The 17,603-nt window shown below is 40.9% G+C and overlaps 1 protein-coding gene across 4 annotated transcripts in view; it reads right to left on the bottom strand.

Annotated features, from left to right (window-relative positions):
* sema4ab (sema domain, immunoglobulin domain (Ig), transmembrane domain (TM) and short cytoplasmic domain, (semaphorin) 4Ab) overlaps positions 1-17,603 on the bottom strand; it is a 44,279-nt gene that overhangs the window by 6,603 nt on the left and 20,073 nt on the right. For all 4 annotated transcript variants that reach the window (XM_058404680.1, XM_058404682.1, XM_058404681.1 and 1 more), the window contains 11 exons: positions 8,222-8,382; positions 7,646-7,705; positions 7,439-7,537; positions 6,693-6,798; positions 6,252-6,374; positions 5,542-5,669; positions 5,247-5,428; positions 4,964-5,114; positions 4,675-4,864; positions 4,432-4,547; positions 3,981-4,144 (listed from right to left, as the gene is read on the bottom strand). In XM_058404680.1, the coding sequence (XP_058260663.1) occupies positions 3,981-4,144; positions 4,432-4,547; positions 4,675-4,864; positions 4,964-5,114; positions 5,247-5,428; positions 5,542-5,669; positions 6,252-6,374; positions 6,693-6,798; positions 7,439-7,537; positions 7,646-7,705; positions 8,222-8,382 (1,480 nt within the window). The remainder of the gene's footprint in view (positions 1-3,980; positions 4,145-4,431; positions 4,548-4,674; positions 4,865-4,963; positions 5,115-5,246; positions 5,429-5,541; positions 5,670-6,251; positions 6,375-6,692; positions 6,799-7,438; positions 7,538-7,645; positions 7,706-8,221; positions 8,383-17,603) is intronic.

Below are 17,603 nucleotides of genomic sequence, written 5' to 3'. Positions count from 1 at the left end.
TGTGTGTGTGTGTATTCTTATTTGTGTATATGACTGTGTGTGTGTGTGTATTCTTATTTGTGTATATGACTGTGTGTGTGTATTCTTATTTGTGTATATGACTGTGTGTGTGTGTGTATTCTTATTTGTGTATATGACTGTGTGTGTGTGTATTCTTATTTGTGTATATGACTCTGTGTGTGTGTGTGTATTCTTATTTGTGTATATGACTCTGTGTGTGTGTGTGTGTGTGTATTATTATTTGTGTATATGACTGTGTGTGTGTGTGTATTCTTATTTGTGTATATGACTCTGTGTGTGTGTGTGTGTGTGTGTGTATTCTTATTTGTGTATATGACTGTGTGTGTGTGTGTGTGTGTGTGTGTGTATTCTTATTTGTGTATATGACTCTGTGTGTGTGTGTGTGTGTATTCTTATTTGTGTATATGACTGTGTGTGTGTGTGTATTCTTATTTGTGTATATGACTCTGTGTGTGTGTGTGTATTCTTATTTGTGTATATGACTGTGTGTGTGTGTATTCTTATTTGTGTATATGACTCTGTGTGTGTATTCTTATTTGTGTATATGACTGTGTGTGTGTGTATTCTTATTTGTGTATATGACTGTGTGTGTGTGTGTGTGTGTGTGTATTCTTATTTGTGTATATGACTGTGTGTGTGTGTGTGTGTGTGTGTATTCTTATTTGTGTATATGACTCTGTGTGTGTGTGTGTGTATTCTTATTTGTGTATATGACTCTGTGTGTGTGTGTATTCTTATTTGTGTATATGACTCTGTGTGTGTGTGTGTATTCTTATTTGTGTATATGACTGTGTGTGTGTGTGTATTCTTATTTGTGTATATGACTGTGTGTGTGTGTGTATTCTTATTTGTGTATATGACTCTGTGTGTGTGTGTATTCTTATTTGTGTATATGACTCTGTGTGTGTGTGTGTATTCTTATTTGTGTATATGACTCTGTGTGTGTGTGTGTGTATTCTTATTTGTGTATATGACTGTGTGTGTGTGTGTGTGTGTGTATTCTTATTTGTGTATATGACTGTGTGTGTGTATTCTTATTTGTGTATATGACTGTGTGTGTGTGTGTGTATTCTTATTTGTGTATATGACTCTGTGTGTGTGTGTGTGTGTGTGTGTGTATTCTTATTTGTGTATATGACTCTGTGTGTGTGTGTGTGTGTGTATTCTTATTTGTGTATATGACTGTGTGTGTGTATTCTTATTTGTGTATATGACTCTGTGTGTGTGTGTGTGTGTATTCTTATTTGTGTATATGACTGTGTGTGTGTGTGTGTATTCTTATTTGTGTATATGACTGTGTGTGTGTATTCTTATTTGTGTATATGACTCTGTGTGTGTGTGTGTGTGTATTCTTATTTGTGTATATGACTCTGTGTGTGTGTGTGTATTCTTATTTGTGTATATGACTCTGTGTGTGTGTGTGTATTCTTATTTGTGTATATGACTGTGTGTGTGTATTCTTATTTGTGTATATGACTGTGTGTGTGTGTGTGTGTGTGTGTATTCTTATTTGTGTATATGACTGTGTGTGTGTGTGTATTCTTATTTGTGTATATGACTCTGTGTGTGTGTGTGTGTGTGTATTCTTATTTGTGTATATGACTGTGTGTGTGTGTGTATTCTTATTTGTGTATATGACTCTGTGTGTGTGTGTGTGTGTGTGTATTCTTATTTGTGTATATGACTCTGTGTGTGTGTGTGTGTGTATTCTTATTTGTGTATATGACTCTGTGTGTGTGTGTGTGTGTATTCTTATTTGTGTATATGACTCTGTGTGTGTGTATTCTTATTTGTGTATATGACTCTGTGTGTGTGTGTGTATTCTTATTTGTGTATATGACTGTGTGTGTGTGTGTATTCTTATTTGTGTATATGACTGTGTGTGTGTATTCTTATTTGTGTATATGACTGTGTGTGTGTGTGTGTGTGTGTGTGTATTCTTATTTGTGTATATGACTGTGTGTGTGTGTGTATTCTTATTTGTGTATATGACTGTGTGTGTGTGTGTGTGTGTGTGTATTCTTATTTGTGTATATGACTGTGTGTGTGTGTGTATTCTTATTTGTGTATATGACTCTGTGTGTGTGTGTGTATTCTTATTTGTGTATATGACTCTGTGTGTGTGTGTGTATTCTTATTTGTGTATATGACTGTGTGTGTGTATTCTTATTTGTGTATATGACTGTGTGTGTGTGTGTGTGTGTGTGTATTCTTATTTGTGTATATGACTGTGTGTGTGTGTGTATTCTTATTTGTGTATATGACTGTGTGTGTGTGTGTGTGTGTGTGTATTCTTATTTGTGTATATGACTGTGTGTGTGTGTGTATTCTTATTTGTGTATATGACTCTGTGTGTGTGTGTGTGTGTGTATTCTTATTTGTGTATATGACTCTGTGTGTGTGTGTGTGTGTGTGTATTCTTATTTGTGTATATGACTCTGTGTGTGTGTGTGTGTGTATTCTTATTTGTGTATATGACTCTGTGTGTGTGTATTCTTATTTGTGTATATGACTCTGTGTGTGTGTGTGTATTCTTATTTGTGTATATGACTGTGTGTGTGTGTGTATTCTTATTTGTGTATATGACTGTGTGTGTGTGTGTATTCTTATTTGTGTATATGACTGTGTGTGTGTGTGTGTATTCTTATTTGTGTATATGACTCTGTGTGTGTGTGTGTGTATTCTTATTTGTGTATATGACTGTGTGTGTGTGTGTGTGTATTCTTATTTGTGTATATGACTGTGTGTGTGTGTGTATTCTTATTTGTGTATATGACTCTGTGTGTGTGTGTATTCTTATTTGTGTATATGACTCTGTGTGTGTGTGTGTATTCTTATTTGTGTATATGACTCTGTGTGTGTGTGTATTCTTATTTGTGTATATGACTCTGTGTGTGTGTGTGTATTCTTATTTGTGTATATGACTCTGTGTGTGTGTGTGTATTCTTATTTGTGTATATGACTCTGTGTGTGTGTGTGTATTCTTATTTGTGTATATGACTCTGTGTGTGTGTGTGTATTCTTATTTGTGTATATGACTCTGTGTGTGTGTGTGTATTCTTATTTGTGTATATGACTGTGTGTGTGTGTGTGTGTGTGTGTATTCTTATTTGTGTATATGACTGTGTGTGTGTGTATTCTTATTTGTGTATATGACTGTGTGTGTGTGTGTGTATTCTTATTTGTGTATATGACTGTGTGTGTGTGTGTGTATTCTTATTTGTGTATATGACTCTGTGTGTGTGTGTGTGTATTCTTATTTGTGTATATGACTCTGTGTGTGTGTATTCTTATTTGTGTATATGACTCTGTGTGTGTGTGTATTCTTATTTGTGTATATGACTGTGTGTGTGTGTGTGTGTATTCTTATTTGTGTATATGACTGTGTGTGTGTGTGTGTGTATTCTTATTTGTGTATATGACTGTGTGTGTGTGTGTGTGTATTCTTATTTGTGTATATGACTGTGTGTGTGTGTGTGTGTATTCTTATTTGTGTATATGACTCTGTGTGTGTGTGTGTGTATTCTTATTTGTGTATATGACTGTGTGTGTGTGTGTGTGTATTCTTATTTGTGTATATGACTGTGTGTGTGTGTATTCTTATTTGTGTATATGATTGTGTGTGTGTGTCGGTTCTTGCACATGTTTATATTAGTGTGTATTATTTGTGCTTGTCTGTGTGTATGTGGATGTCTGTGTTTGTCCGTTTGTCCATGTGTGTTGATTCTTATTTTTGTGTGTTCTCATTTATGTATGTCTGTGGTTGTGTGTTCTTCCTGTGTTGCATGTGTGTTGATGTGTATGTTTGTTCTTATGTGTGTTTAGGTCCCTGTTTGTGTGTTCATTTGTGTTTGTGTGTTCATTTGTGTGTGTGTGCTCATTTGCACGAGTGTCTGTGTGTTGTCCTCTTTGTATGTGTGTTTATATGTTGTTGTGTGTAACAGTAAGTGTGTACTTACGGCTGGTGTTTGATAGAGGAGACGTGAGCACACACTCGCTGTGTGAAGTCCCAGGCACAGAACGGGTCTCTGGCTAACACACACTCTGCACAGCTCCAGTAGTGAGAGCAGCTTGAGACTGGAACAGAGGCCACGCCCTCAGAGGAACCCACAAACACTGTACCCTGCAGAGCACACAACACACACTGTGACTGATACACACACACCACACACCACACACATCCCACCCACCCAGACCCCCCCACACATCCCCACCCGCAGACAACCACCAACCCAGAACACACACACACCAACCCACCCAAACCCAAACCCACCCTACACATTCTCCACCTAACTATGACGTGTGTGTGTGTGTGTGTGTGGTTCTGTCCAGACATTGTGTAATGTGTGTATTGTGTGGTTCTCTACAGTATAAAGAGTCAGTGTGTTGGACCTCAGAACCCAGTGGTACCTTTGAGGCGGACAGCAGGAGGTTCTTGACCTGGTGAGGCTGCTTCAACACCTGGATCTCCTCGATGATGTGAGCTCCGTCCTTCAGCAGCACGGCTTTGTGCAGGTAGCCGCTTTCTACACAGAGCAGGTATATTAGCATGACGTGTGTGTGTGTGTGTGTGTGTGTGTGTGTGTGAAAACTGTGTTCTGCATACATGATGCTGTGTATCAGAGTTTAACCCAAACAATGTGTGTGTGTTACCTGTAAGCAGGTACAGGACTGTGTATTCCTTCCCGTTAGCGCCCTTTACTCTCTGAGCTGCGATGTTGCTGTAGCGCTGCTCAGGTGACACTAAAGCCAGCCCCTGATTGGCTGGAGCCACGTTCTTATCAGCCAGGAAGTTCTCCTTGACGAAGCGGAGAACGTTATCCGTGGCGTTATGGAGACCGCACTGCATGGAGAGAAGACCAAGACACACACACGTCAGTTTATATATGTATATATATCTGTATATATTTCATTATTCTACAGCGTGGCCTTGTTGCCTTGCCTCTCCAGGATTAGCGATCTTCTCATGTTCTCCTGTTCTCCTGCTCCATTTCAGCGTGTCTCTGTTCAGCACCTTGTAGTTTCCGGAGAACACAGTTTTAACTTCCCGGAGGCTGAACACACACACCGCAGAGCGACCGGAGTTCACGGACCTGCAGCAAACCACACGAGAAAGTCAGCTCTGCTGTTCTGACCACAGATGAAATGTCAGACACCAAGACCCTGTTCCTCATCCGATCTAAAATCTAATTTTATTCACGTTTAGAGTTTAGCTCTTTATTTACCACTGCGAGCTGAAGATGCCGTAGAAGAGCGTGTCCTCCTTGCTGGCGCCCTCTGCAGACTGCAGCGTGGTCATGTCCTGCAGGACGTTATAGGGCAGCTCGCCTTTGGCCTGACACAGGAGCTGAGCTTTAGCGAAGGTGGTCCATCGCCGCTGCAGAGTCCGCTGTCCACCTACATCGCTCTGAACACACAAACACACACACAGAGTTACATTATAAACACACATTATAACCATAACCCTATCCTGTATACAGGAAGTGGCACACAGGAAGCAGCTCACAGGAAGTGGCTCACCGTGCAAACCTGAGCGATGCGAGAGACGGTGAACTTGTCAACAAAGTCGTACTCACGACCCATCTCACTGAAGAAGAAATAAACCTTTTCCTCACTCGGGATGTAAGTGGAGCTGATGAAGGTGGGATCTGAGAAAAGAAAAATACATATACACTGATCAGGCATAACATTATGACCACCTGCCTAATATTGTGTTGGTCCCCCCTTTTCCTGACCCGTCCTGCACTGTGTATTCTGACCCCTTTCTATCAGAACCAGCATTAAGTTCTTCAGCAATCTGAGCAACAGTAGCTCGTCTGTTGGATCGGATCACACGGTCCAGCCTTCTCTCCCCACGTCCATCAATGAGCCTTGACCATCCATGACCCTGTCACTGGTTCACCACTGTTCCTTCCTTGAACACTTTTAATAGATACTGACCACTGCAGACCGGGAACACCCCACAAGAGCTGCAGTTTTGGAGATGCTCTGATCCAGTGGTCTAGCCATCACAATTTGGCCCTTCATCAAACTCAAAGCTCAAATCCTTACGCTTGTCCATTTTTCCTGCTTCTAACACATCAACTTTGAGGACAAAATGTTCACCTGCTGTCTAATATATCCCACCCACTAACAGGTGCCATGATGAGGAGATCATCAGTCTTATTCACGGCACCTGGTCATAATGTTATGGCTGATTGGTGTAAATAGATAGATAGTTAGATAACTACCTTCTAGCCATCCCGGGGTATCATCCAGCTTCATATCCACACGGTCACCTTCACTCAGGTGACGAGAGATGACTGGACGATTCCCTCTGTAGTCAGCCACTGTGGCGGTGTAAAGTTCTCCACCTACACACACACACACACACACACACACACACACACACACACACACACACACACACACACACACACACACAGAGGTCTGTACGTGAGGCAGTTTCCATACAAGCTAACAGAATAGGCAGGAGATAATGAGATGTAGTGAGACGGTCACACACCGCACGCAAAACTCAGGCTGCAAGCATGCCTTTTCTTTTCTCTCTTCTTTCTACTTCGGTTTCCTTTCCCTCTTTTTTACCCACCATACTCTCTCATATCTTTTTTTTTTTTACGTCTCACTTTCATCAGGATGTGTGTAGAGCTCGACAGTGAGGTGAGTCTTACCCACAGTGATGGCTGTGTTTTTGTGGTAGGGGTTGTAAGGGCAGCGACCTCGACCCTCCTCTGGTTTACCGCTGGGATTCACGAGCAGAGTGAACTCCTCAGAGTCCTGACACAACAACAACAAGACAACACTGAGTGATTAATATTAAATACTGGAAATTCTACACAACACTCAGTATATTCAAATTTTATTTATCACTTACACAATCGTACACAGTCTGGCAGAGAGAGAGAGAGAAAAACTCACAGAGACAGAGAGAGGCACAGAAAAAGACAATCACAGAATGCGAGACATTCACATAGAGAGAGAGACACTTACAGAGAGACAGTGAGAGGCACAGAGAGAGACACTCAGACACACTTACAGAGACAGTCACAGAGAGAGACATTCAGAGAGAGAGAGAGAGAGAGAGAGAGTGAGTGTGAGACTCACAGGAAGAAAGAGACACTCAGAGAGGGAGACACACACAGAGACACTAACAGAGAGAGAAAGACACACAGACAAAAGACACAGAGAAAGAGACCATCAGGAAGAGAAACCATCATGGAGAGATGCCTTTAGTGAGAGAGACATTTAGGGAATGAGATACAGTCTGGAGGAGAGACATTCACCGAGAAAGAGACACTCAGAGAGAGAGAGAGGGAAAGAGAGAGGCTCAGGGAGAGACTCAGAGAGAGACAATCGCTGAGAATGACCGCTGGGTGTCTGTGAGAGAGAAATGAAAGTGAGTATAAACTGCTCTTACGATGAAGCTGCAGCGAGGACTGAAGGCAAAGGTTCCACACGCGAACATGTGTGTAGAGTTCAGAACCTGCAGCACTCGCACAAAGTTCGGACAATCCATCTGGAGCCAGAGAGAGAGAGAGACACACAACAGAGAGACACAAGGGTCATTTTCCATTTTATACTGTTTTTCTCTTATACTCTGCAACCGTCGTTCTCTTATACAGACCTCAGGAGTGCCCTTCATTCCACAGGCTCCCAGCTCTTCGTTTGTGGGAGACCAGTCGATCTAAACGAGAAGAGAGACCAGAGCAGCTATTAGACACTCCAGAGTACACACACACACACACACACACACTCTGATTCACTTTATCGCTGCTATAATTTTAATAATTTTTCAGTATTTTCTTCTAATCCCAAAGCCGGACTGCTGAGAGGAAACAGACGGGTTTGTTTTGCCGGCAGTTTCTTTGCAAACGTATTATATTGTGATACATAAAAGTATTTCAGTATGATGATCTTATTTACACTTGTGTTTATTTTAGAGCTTACTAGGGTTAGTGCGTTGGCTGCTGATAACAAATTCTCATAACAAAATGACAGGACGGACATCTCTAAAATGGACGCCGCTTTAAAATTGGTCTGAAATGAAAGCCTTTAGAAAGCAGCTGCTGCTCCTGGGAGGGACGAACATTAAACACAGCAGGAGCAGCGGTCGTACCGGGAATGGACTCAGATACGACCACTCCTGACTACCAGCCTGACCTGCTGACCTGTCAGTGTACACACACACACACACACACACCTTCTTGCTGAGCTGCAGGTGTCCTGCGTTGGTGATGTTGAGGGACAGGACGGCGTCTCTCGCTCCCACGAACAGCGTCTCCTCATCGTCGCTCAGTAGGAGTGTGGTGGCGTTATAAACACCAGGAAGAGTGAAGACGGTAAAAGGCCGACCGGGGCTCTCTGCAAAAACACACACACACACTTAAAACTTGTGCAGTTAACAGAAACAATGGTGTTTCTGTACAAAACTGATGCATCCAATGTGACCGAATCAGCCGGTCTTTATAATGTACAGCAAAAAACAAGGAAAAAAGAGGCGTGGCCAACAAGAGAAGGTGGTGTGGCCTCTGAATTGTATGTCAGTAAAGGAGGTGTGGCCTATTATTTGTACAACTCAGTAAAAACAGCATGGTTTCTGACTAGCACGTACCAGTAAAGGAGGTGGAGCCTTTGATTTGTGTGTATCAGTAAAAGAGGCGTGACCTCTGATTTGTATGTGTCAGTAAAGGAGGCGTGGCCTCTGATTTTTACGTGTCAGTAAAAGTGAAGGAGGCTTGGCCTCTAGTATGTGTCAGTAAAAGTAAAGGGGGTGTGGCCTCTAATTAGTATGTGTCAGTAAAGAAGGCATGGCCTCAGATTTGTATGTGTCAGTAAACGAGGCGTGGCCTCTAATTAGTATGTGTCAGTAAAGGGGGCATGGCCTCTGATTAGTGTCATTTGAGGAGGCTCTGACTTCTGCATGAACTACAGCAGGCTGAGATGTTGCTCCACCTTTTTACAGTATTTATGGAAGGAGGATAAAAGATGGGCTCTGTCGATAACGAGCCGCTGTTCCACAAAACAAAACTCGAATGACTTTCAGTCACAGAAATCAACTTCCTCTCTGTAAACTGACAGGGAATAGTAACCAGCTAATACAGCTAAGACGTGAGGCGCTAGCAGCTTCCAGTGTACTGACTGATTAACAGTAGCACCAGCGGCTCTGCTGAGGTACGCTAGGGTTTCTGTTCAGCTCTATTAATAGCGACTGGTGCTACAGAGTTCTGAGAAGGGGTTTATTATTAACTTTAGTTTTGACACTGACGCACGTCCAGTCCATACACACACACGTACACACACGTACACACACGTATTGTTGTGTGAAGAGCGTGCATGTGGTTTTACCAGTAAACACAAAGCAGCAACATGAACAACGTTTAGATAACAAAAGACGTGTGAACCCTAAACAAAACAAAACCACAAGTCTAATAATGCACTTATGAGAACTGTGTGTGTGTGTGTGTGTGCATATGTAACACAGAGTTTCTAGCATAAAATATAAAAGAATAACATAAAAGAATGCAAACTGAGGACCTCATGAGGACACTGAAAAAAACATTAATACAAGTGTAAGTGATTGTGTGTGTGTGTGTGTGTGTGTTTTGTTACCAGAAAATAGCTAAAAGTACCAATGACATGCATATACACTTGAGGATATGAAGTCATTTTCTCAGATTATGTGCTTCTAAGAACAATTGGTCTCTTAAAGTAAGCAATAAGGATGGTGTGTGTGTGTGTGTGTGTGAATGAAACAAATGCATGTACACATGATAAGACCGAGTTAATTTGATGACGAAGTACTTTTGAGAAAATATATACGGTCCCTTAAAGTACTGTGTGTGTGTGTGTGTGTGTGTGTGTGATTTGTCACTAGAATATAGCAAAATGTTCCAATGACACAAGCATCAATTTATTTTGTCACATTGTGTGCTTATGAGAACATTCAGTCCTCACTCTGGATATGTGTGTGTGTGTGTGTGTGTGTGTGTGTATGCGTGTGAATGCATAAATGTAACTTTTCTCCAAATATAGCAAAATGTGGCTGTGAAACGAACGCACGCAAACATGAGGAGGTCGAGTATATTATGAGAACATCCGGTACTGTAAAGTACAGCAACATGAGTGTGTGTGTGTGTGTGTGTGTGTGTGTGTGTGTGTGTGTGTGTGTATAAACAGATTACTGCCTGGGCCACCGGGTCAGAGGGTGAAGCACAAGCCTGGAGCATCACAGTGAGAAAGCAGCAGAAGAGAAAAACACCGATTTGTGACAAGATCTTAGGAATTCTACGACAGAACCTGAAGGGTTTCGTTCCTCTTCCATCGCACTGATCTGCTCCACAATTATGACCTGCGATTTTTATCTGTTTCTAGCTACATTAAAGCTCAGCTAGCCCAGTTTATCCTGTTATGCGTTGCTATGGAAACAGCACCCTGTTAGAATGATGCACTGATTATAAACCTGTCGTTTATGTTAAAGCTGGAGCTACAGTCCGAGCCGCCGCTGCTGCTACAGGAAACTGATCAACGTCTGATTTGAGAATTTTATTTTTTATTCTGCGAACGTTTATTTCGATGCCGCTATCACTGTCAAGTCAAAAGGGCGTGGCTGATCTCCACTTCAGTTGATGTGACCAGAGTGACGGAGGATGTGGTTTAAATGATTACGCCGTGTTTTTTTCTTCACACCATTGTCCGATAAAAATACAGCGTTAACGACAATTATCTTTAAGCAAACTGCTGAATCCGATTTTCTTTCCTTCACATGTCTGAACCCCATAAACAAAAAAAAAAAAAAAACAGGAAGTAGAAAGCACCTGATGCTGCACCTCTCATGCACTACAGCCTGAAGTGGGAAACGCAGGACATGGAGCTCTGACGCCGCCGTGGTCAAGCAGGATTCAGGATTGTTTATCAAACACATTTGGCTGGAACGCTTCCGCTTTAAAAAATAAACTTCAGCATTATTTTTAACCACGACTTCAGGGTGTGTGAGACGGCTACGGACACACGATCGAGAGAATATTTTTAAAATGACGCAGATATCCCATAGATTTGAGATTTTGTGCTTATAAAATAGAGAATAAAAAGAATAGAGAATGATGATAATAAAAAATAAAGAGAACAATAAATGATAATTATGAGAATAATAAATAATAATAAAGAGAATAATAATAATAAATAAAAAGAAAAATAAATAATAATAAAGAGGGAAAAAATATTTATGAGAATAATAAATAATAGAGATAAACAAATAATAATATAGAGAATAATATCAATAAATAAAGAGAAAAATAAATAATTATGAGAATAGTAAAAATAAATAAAAAGAAAAATAAATAATTATGAGAAAAATAATAATAATAAATAAGAAGAAAAATAAATAATAAAGAGGGAAAAATATTTGAGAATAATATAATAATAAATAAAAAGAAAAATAAATAATAATTATAATAATAATAATAAAAATAAATAATAATTATGAAAAAAATAATGATACATAAAGAGAGCAATAAATAATAATGAAGAGAATAATAAATAAATGACTTGGGGAGAGAAAAAAATACCAGAGACAGACAGTTAAGCCTGTGGTCCAGCTCTCAGCGTGTCTGAGGTTAAAGACAGTGAAGGTTAGAGCAGCTCAAGCAGCTTGATGCTGCAAAGGCTGTGGAAAGCTGCAGAAATTGAAGGTTAAGTGCAGTCGCGTCTCTCTTAAATGCGGTGAGGTTTTAGTTTGAGGTCTTGTGGCATGGCCCCTGCTTTCATTCGAAAGGAACAAGAAAAGCCACCGTGTGGGAGCGTGCGATCTAAGCCTATTTGCATTGCTGCCATTCTATTTTAGAAGTAAATTTAAGTCCTTTAAAATACAGTCAAAGCAGATCTTTCATTTACACTTAAATGCAACTAAAGCACTTTTCAACACAATGATTGTGTGTGTGTGTGTGTGTGTGTATTACATGATATAAAGTGCTGATAATTGGTCTCTTTATAGATATCGATACAGCCTGCACCTAAAGTTTACATATCAGTGTCAGGGAAAAAAAGCCTTAAAAAAAAAAAAAATTTAAAAAATTAAAAAAAAAAAAAAAAAAAAATGAAGAGCTGCTTTATAATCTGAAATAAAAAAGTTTGATTAAAAAAAAAAAAAATTGCTTATTGGTTTCATGCTGTATTTAATTAAGAAGGCCAAAAATAAATAATTAAAATAAAACAAAAATTATACTACATTAAATTAAATTAAAAATAATAAAATAAAATAAATAAACTCCAATATTAATCTCTATCAATATTTTGTTCATGTTCATTTAAGACTGAAAACATTCTGAGCAGAAAGAACACAGAGCTGGTGCTCTGTGCAAGAAAAAGTACAAGAAAAAAAAATATTATGCATCACATCATGTGTTTATTTTTTCTGTCTGAGAAAAGACTTCTCAGAAGTTCTGCAGCTCTGTCCTTTAGCTCAGTTTAGTGGCTGATAAAAAACAGTGGCTGAGGCACACACGCACACACACACACACACACACACACACACACACACACACACACACACACACACACGTATTTGTTTGGTTTGCTACAGTGGAGTCGATTCGGAGTCAGATGTGATTCTCGCTGGTGTTCACCTGACAGTGTGAGGTCCTGGAGTCTGGACCCCTGCTGCTTAACTCTCTACACTAGTGGCCTGGAGCTCGATGTGGTTTCAGTTGAAATAAAAAGGATGTGAAGTGACAGACTACAAACCACCACTTCTCTTGCTATGGTGTCAGACAAGAAAGAAAAATATTGCACAACCTGAGAGATTCAACACGTCAGGGAGGAGTACCTTCCTGCTCGAACCTGTACATACACATCCCCACTGAACCAGAGGGCAAACTGACGAGTAAACACACACAGTGTAATGAGGATCCGCGGTACGTGTGTGTGTGTGTGTGTGTATAATTATAACACAACCATAAACGTTCCCTCTTTTCTTCATAACAGCACTCACTTTTACTTTTCTTTCCAGCTCAATTACTGATATGAAAACTGAAGAAAAACAGGAAACAACTAACCATATATAGTAATAATAGCACTATTAGCGCTTTAATTTAATTACTCCATGTTCATTAACTCACTAATTAATACACAGGATCCTTACGAGTTCAAGATTTAAACCTGAGATAGAAAATAATCTGTTTTTTTTAAGCACTCCTCACCTCAGACTTCACCTCTATCTGAAGAACCTGTTTGTTTTATTCTATTCAAATGCTAACCCGTGTACGCCCTTAGCAAGGTCTCTAAAACATGTAACACGCTGCTAACACCTCGTATTTCCTCAGTGCACATGGTACACACGTTTTGGACCGTTATTAGTCTTCAAGAGAGGAGATTTTCCTGGAAAGCACGAGAGCAGCCTTAAAGAGGATCGCTCCTTTGTCCCCAGGGTCCTAAATTCCACAATTTTCTATGGTAAATAATGAACACATGACTGGGGTCGTTCCAGGAGCCTCTGGTCCTCAGTTTAATATTCTGTTAAAACATTTTAAAAAGCTTACTTAATATGTGTAGTCAGGATTATTAACTTCATTACCTTTTAACTTCACACATTTAAATGAATAACATGCATCGTTTTAATATCCTTCCTTCACCCAGACTTGAAATTTGTTTTTTGAGAGTTTTGTATTTGAGAGTTTAAGAGTTATGAACCCTCATTTCTGCTGCTCTAAAAAGTCCGTCAACTGCATGTGTGAACAACAGTGAAGTGTTTACACTAAACAGAAGAAATGGTAAACTGTAGCTTAGAAAACACAGTAAACAAAATAGAACCCTGAGAACAGGGGAAAATTAGAATCTTGGGAAATAAGGACACTGGAGAGCATAGGGACCTGAAGAATGTAGGATCCTGCAGATCGTAGAAGTCTGAAGTATGTGGGATCCTGGAGAATGTAGTGACCTGGAGAATGTGGGATCCTGGAGAACATAGAACTCTGGAGAATGTGGGATCCTGAAGAACATAGAACTCTGGAGAACACAGAACTCAGGAGAATGTGGGATCTTGGAAAACATAGAACTCTGGAGAATGTGGGATCCAGGAAAACATAGAACTCTGGAGAATGTGGGATCTTGGAAAACACAGAACACTGGCGAACATGGAACTCTGGAGAATGTGGGATCTTGGAAAACATAGAACTCTGGAGAACATAGAACTCTGGAGAATGTGGGATCCAGGAAAACATAGAACACTGGAGAATGTGGGATCCAGGAAAACATAGAACTCTGGAGAACACAGAACTCTGAAGAATGTGGGATCTTGGAAAACATAGAACTCTGGAGAATGTGGGATCTTGGAAAACATAGAACACTGGCAAACATGGAACTCTGGAGAATGTGGGATCCAGGAAAACATAGAACTCTGGAGAACACAGAACTCTGAAGAATGTGAGATTCTGGAGAACATAGAACCCTAGAGAACGTAAAGCCCTAGAGAATGCGGGGCCAGAGAAACAAGAAGTGAAAACGTCTAGCTCTGCTTCGCTGTTCTTGCTCCATCCTGAGTGCCTGGTATGGACAGTGAGGCATTTTTCAGAATGTAGATGTGAAACTCGACACATTCATGAGGAAATGAGGCACTGAGGCAACAGAGCGGCACCGAAAGGAGAGAAAGAAACGAGCTGTCTGAATGAGTTGTAGCCTGATTCTGCACTTACGCTCGTGACAGAGTTGCTGATTTGGGTCAGAAAATAGCAGGTCATCTCATCCCTTCCCTCAGGACTGACTCATACTCCGTAATATCTGATGCTAACAATGTACACGGATAATATTCGCTAGCTAACAGCCTTTAATATTGAGCTACGTTATTTCTTGTTCCCACTTTAGCCTTGGTTTCGTATGTTGTACCTTGGCGACCATTCATAAAAGTATAAAGAATGAAAGTATGAAGTTTACAGAAAAAAAAGGCACATGATGAGAAACCAAACAGGAACCAAAAAATCGATCAGCTCTCACGCGCAGCAGATCCCTGAATCCAGGGTGTGAGAGCTGTGAGAAGAGTTCTAAAGCTTCGGTGAGGAATTGCTGTTATATATATATATCTCCATAACGATCTTTGTATCTTCAGACAAACGCTACAACAATTTTCTCTTCTTTCTTAACAAATTAGCGCAGAAACAAACACCAGAGCCCGAGTCATAAAGCCACATGACTGACAGTCTCCACATTCCACATCTTGCTTTTTCTTGGATGTTTCCTGGAGAAAGGTCTCGATTAACTCACAGCGTGCGTACCGCTACGGCTACAAAACAACGCATCGACAATCAGCTGAGAGAGGCTAAACTCACGACGTTCAGTGTCAACACGATTTCTTACTGTAGGACATTAAGGCTAACACCTGCTTTCTCTCTCTGAGCATTAGAAGAGAGATCCAGATGTTTCCTAAAATGTCTGATCCTGTAGAAACACCACAAAGCTCTAGCATTGTGACTCGTTTACTTGAAATCACGTCACACATTTAAAAGCAGACATCATCGCACAGCAGCTTAGCAGAAACCTGTGAGACTACTTGTGAGGACATGAGCAGGAACTCGAGAGGAACCAGACAGAAACCGGAAGCTTGTGGGCGACCCCGGATGAATCCTCACGGTCTGCGAATACGTGCTTTCACACATCCAGATGTTCGTTCCATCTCTTACCTAACACACACTAATGTCATGCTCTACTTCCTCATTTATCTACTTTCGCCCAAACGGAACAGTCTTTACACGGCATGTAGAAAATTCATGCAAACGATTTCTATAACAGGATCCCGGCTGCAGAGGCTCCTCTCGGGTGAGCAGAAGCTGGTAGATGTCTACAGGTGATGCTGAACTGTGAACAGCGCTGGCTTTTTCATATCCTGATAAAGAAATAATCACGTTCTCTCTGACGTTCAGATTCTGTGTTCTGATTGGTCAGGTGGTGTCGATTTTCAGTTCAACAGCAGCTTTGACAAGGTTTCTCAACCACATCTTTTCCTATAACACCAATAAGTTATTATTATTCTTTTTAAATCCTTATACACCAAACAGCCATAACATTATGACCAGGTGAAGTGAATAAGACTGATGATCTCCTCATCATGGCACCTGTTAGTGGGTGGGATATATTAGGCAGCAAGTCAACATTTTGTCCTCAAAGTTGATGTGTTAGAAGCAGGAAGAATGGACAAGCGTAAGGATTTGAGTGAGTTTGACCAAGGGCCAAAATGTGATGGCTAGACCACTGGATCAGAGCATCTCCAAAACTGCAGCTCTTGTGGGGTGTTCCCGGTCTGCAGTGGTCAGTATCTATCAAAAGTGGTCCAAGGAAGGAACAGTAGTGAACTGGAGACAGGGTCATGGACGGTCAAGGCTCACTGATGCGTGTGAGGAGTGATTAGAAGGCTGGCCCGTGTGATCCGATCCAACAAACGAGCTACTGTTGCTCAAATTGCTGAAGAAGTTAATGCTGGTTCTGAGGTCAGAATACACAGTGCAGGACGGGTCAGAGCTGTTTGGGCAGCACCAACACAATATTAGGCAGGTGGTCATAATATATAATCCAGACTCATGAGACGGTTTTGCTGGACGGGTGAAAGACCTAAATTTGACCTGAACTAATCGACCTCTCCTCAAGCCGTAGTTATCTGCAGAAGGTGTGATGGTGTGATGCTGCGGCTTTAATTAAACCAGTGAGCATTGTGGAATTTTAAGCTTGGCTTTTGTCAGGTCATGTTGTCAGTTTGTCAGGTCGTGTTAACCCCCAGAGCAACACAACAAACCCAGAGCAATCAGCACAAAGCTGCCGTGAAGGTTCACACCTCACTGTGACGCTCCTTACTCTGCAATGTGCCATGTCAAGATTAATAACATGGGGAAATATCCTCATGGGCTGTGGGAGGAAGGTTTAGGAGTCCAGGATGCAGAAAGGGTTCGAGGAAGTTTGTTGTGGTTGGTCTTGTGGCTGCAAAACACGATGCATGGTCTGACTAATCGTCCGGTTTCAACAACTGCTTTACCTTCTGCCGAATTTCTTCTGATTTGTGTTGAGGTCTGTGATGAGGTCATGCTGTGAGGAACAGCTGCACACACATCACAGACAACAAGCATGCAGCTAAACGACTACAGAATTACATCCTGTGAAAGGCTCAGAGAGAGAGAGAGAGAGAGAGCGCGAGAGAGAGAACAATAGACACAGGCAGAAAGAAGGGCTCAGAGAGAGAGAGAGAGAAAGATGAACAAATGGCAAGAGAGACGGAGAGAGAGAGAGACAGACAAATGGCGAGAGAGAGAGAGGCAGACAGACAGACAAATGGCAAGAGAGAGAGAAAGAGAGAGAGATAGACAGACAAATGGCAAGAGAGACGGAGAGAGAGAGAGAGAAACAGTGACATAGTTTAACAAACACTAACATCCATTTTGCAGAACAAGTATGAACACACACACACACACACACACACACTTGACTGAACCATGTGCCTCTTGCAGAACAAACCTTCTATTCATTAAAAAAAGCCACAATAAAGAAACAAAACAACTTTTTCAGCTGAGTCAGCAGTTTCATGCCTCTGCCTTTTCTTTTTTCATCCAAGT

This window comes from Hemibagrus wyckioides, linkage group LG12, assembly GCF_019097595.1.
Source record: "Hemibagrus wyckioides isolate EC202008001 linkage group LG12, SWU_Hwy_1.0, whole genome shotgun sequence".
NCBI lineage: Eukaryota > Metazoa > Chordata > Actinopteri > Siluriformes > Bagridae > Hemibagrus > Hemibagrus wyckioides.
This window is presented reverse-complemented; position numbering and strand designations above follow the sequence as displayed.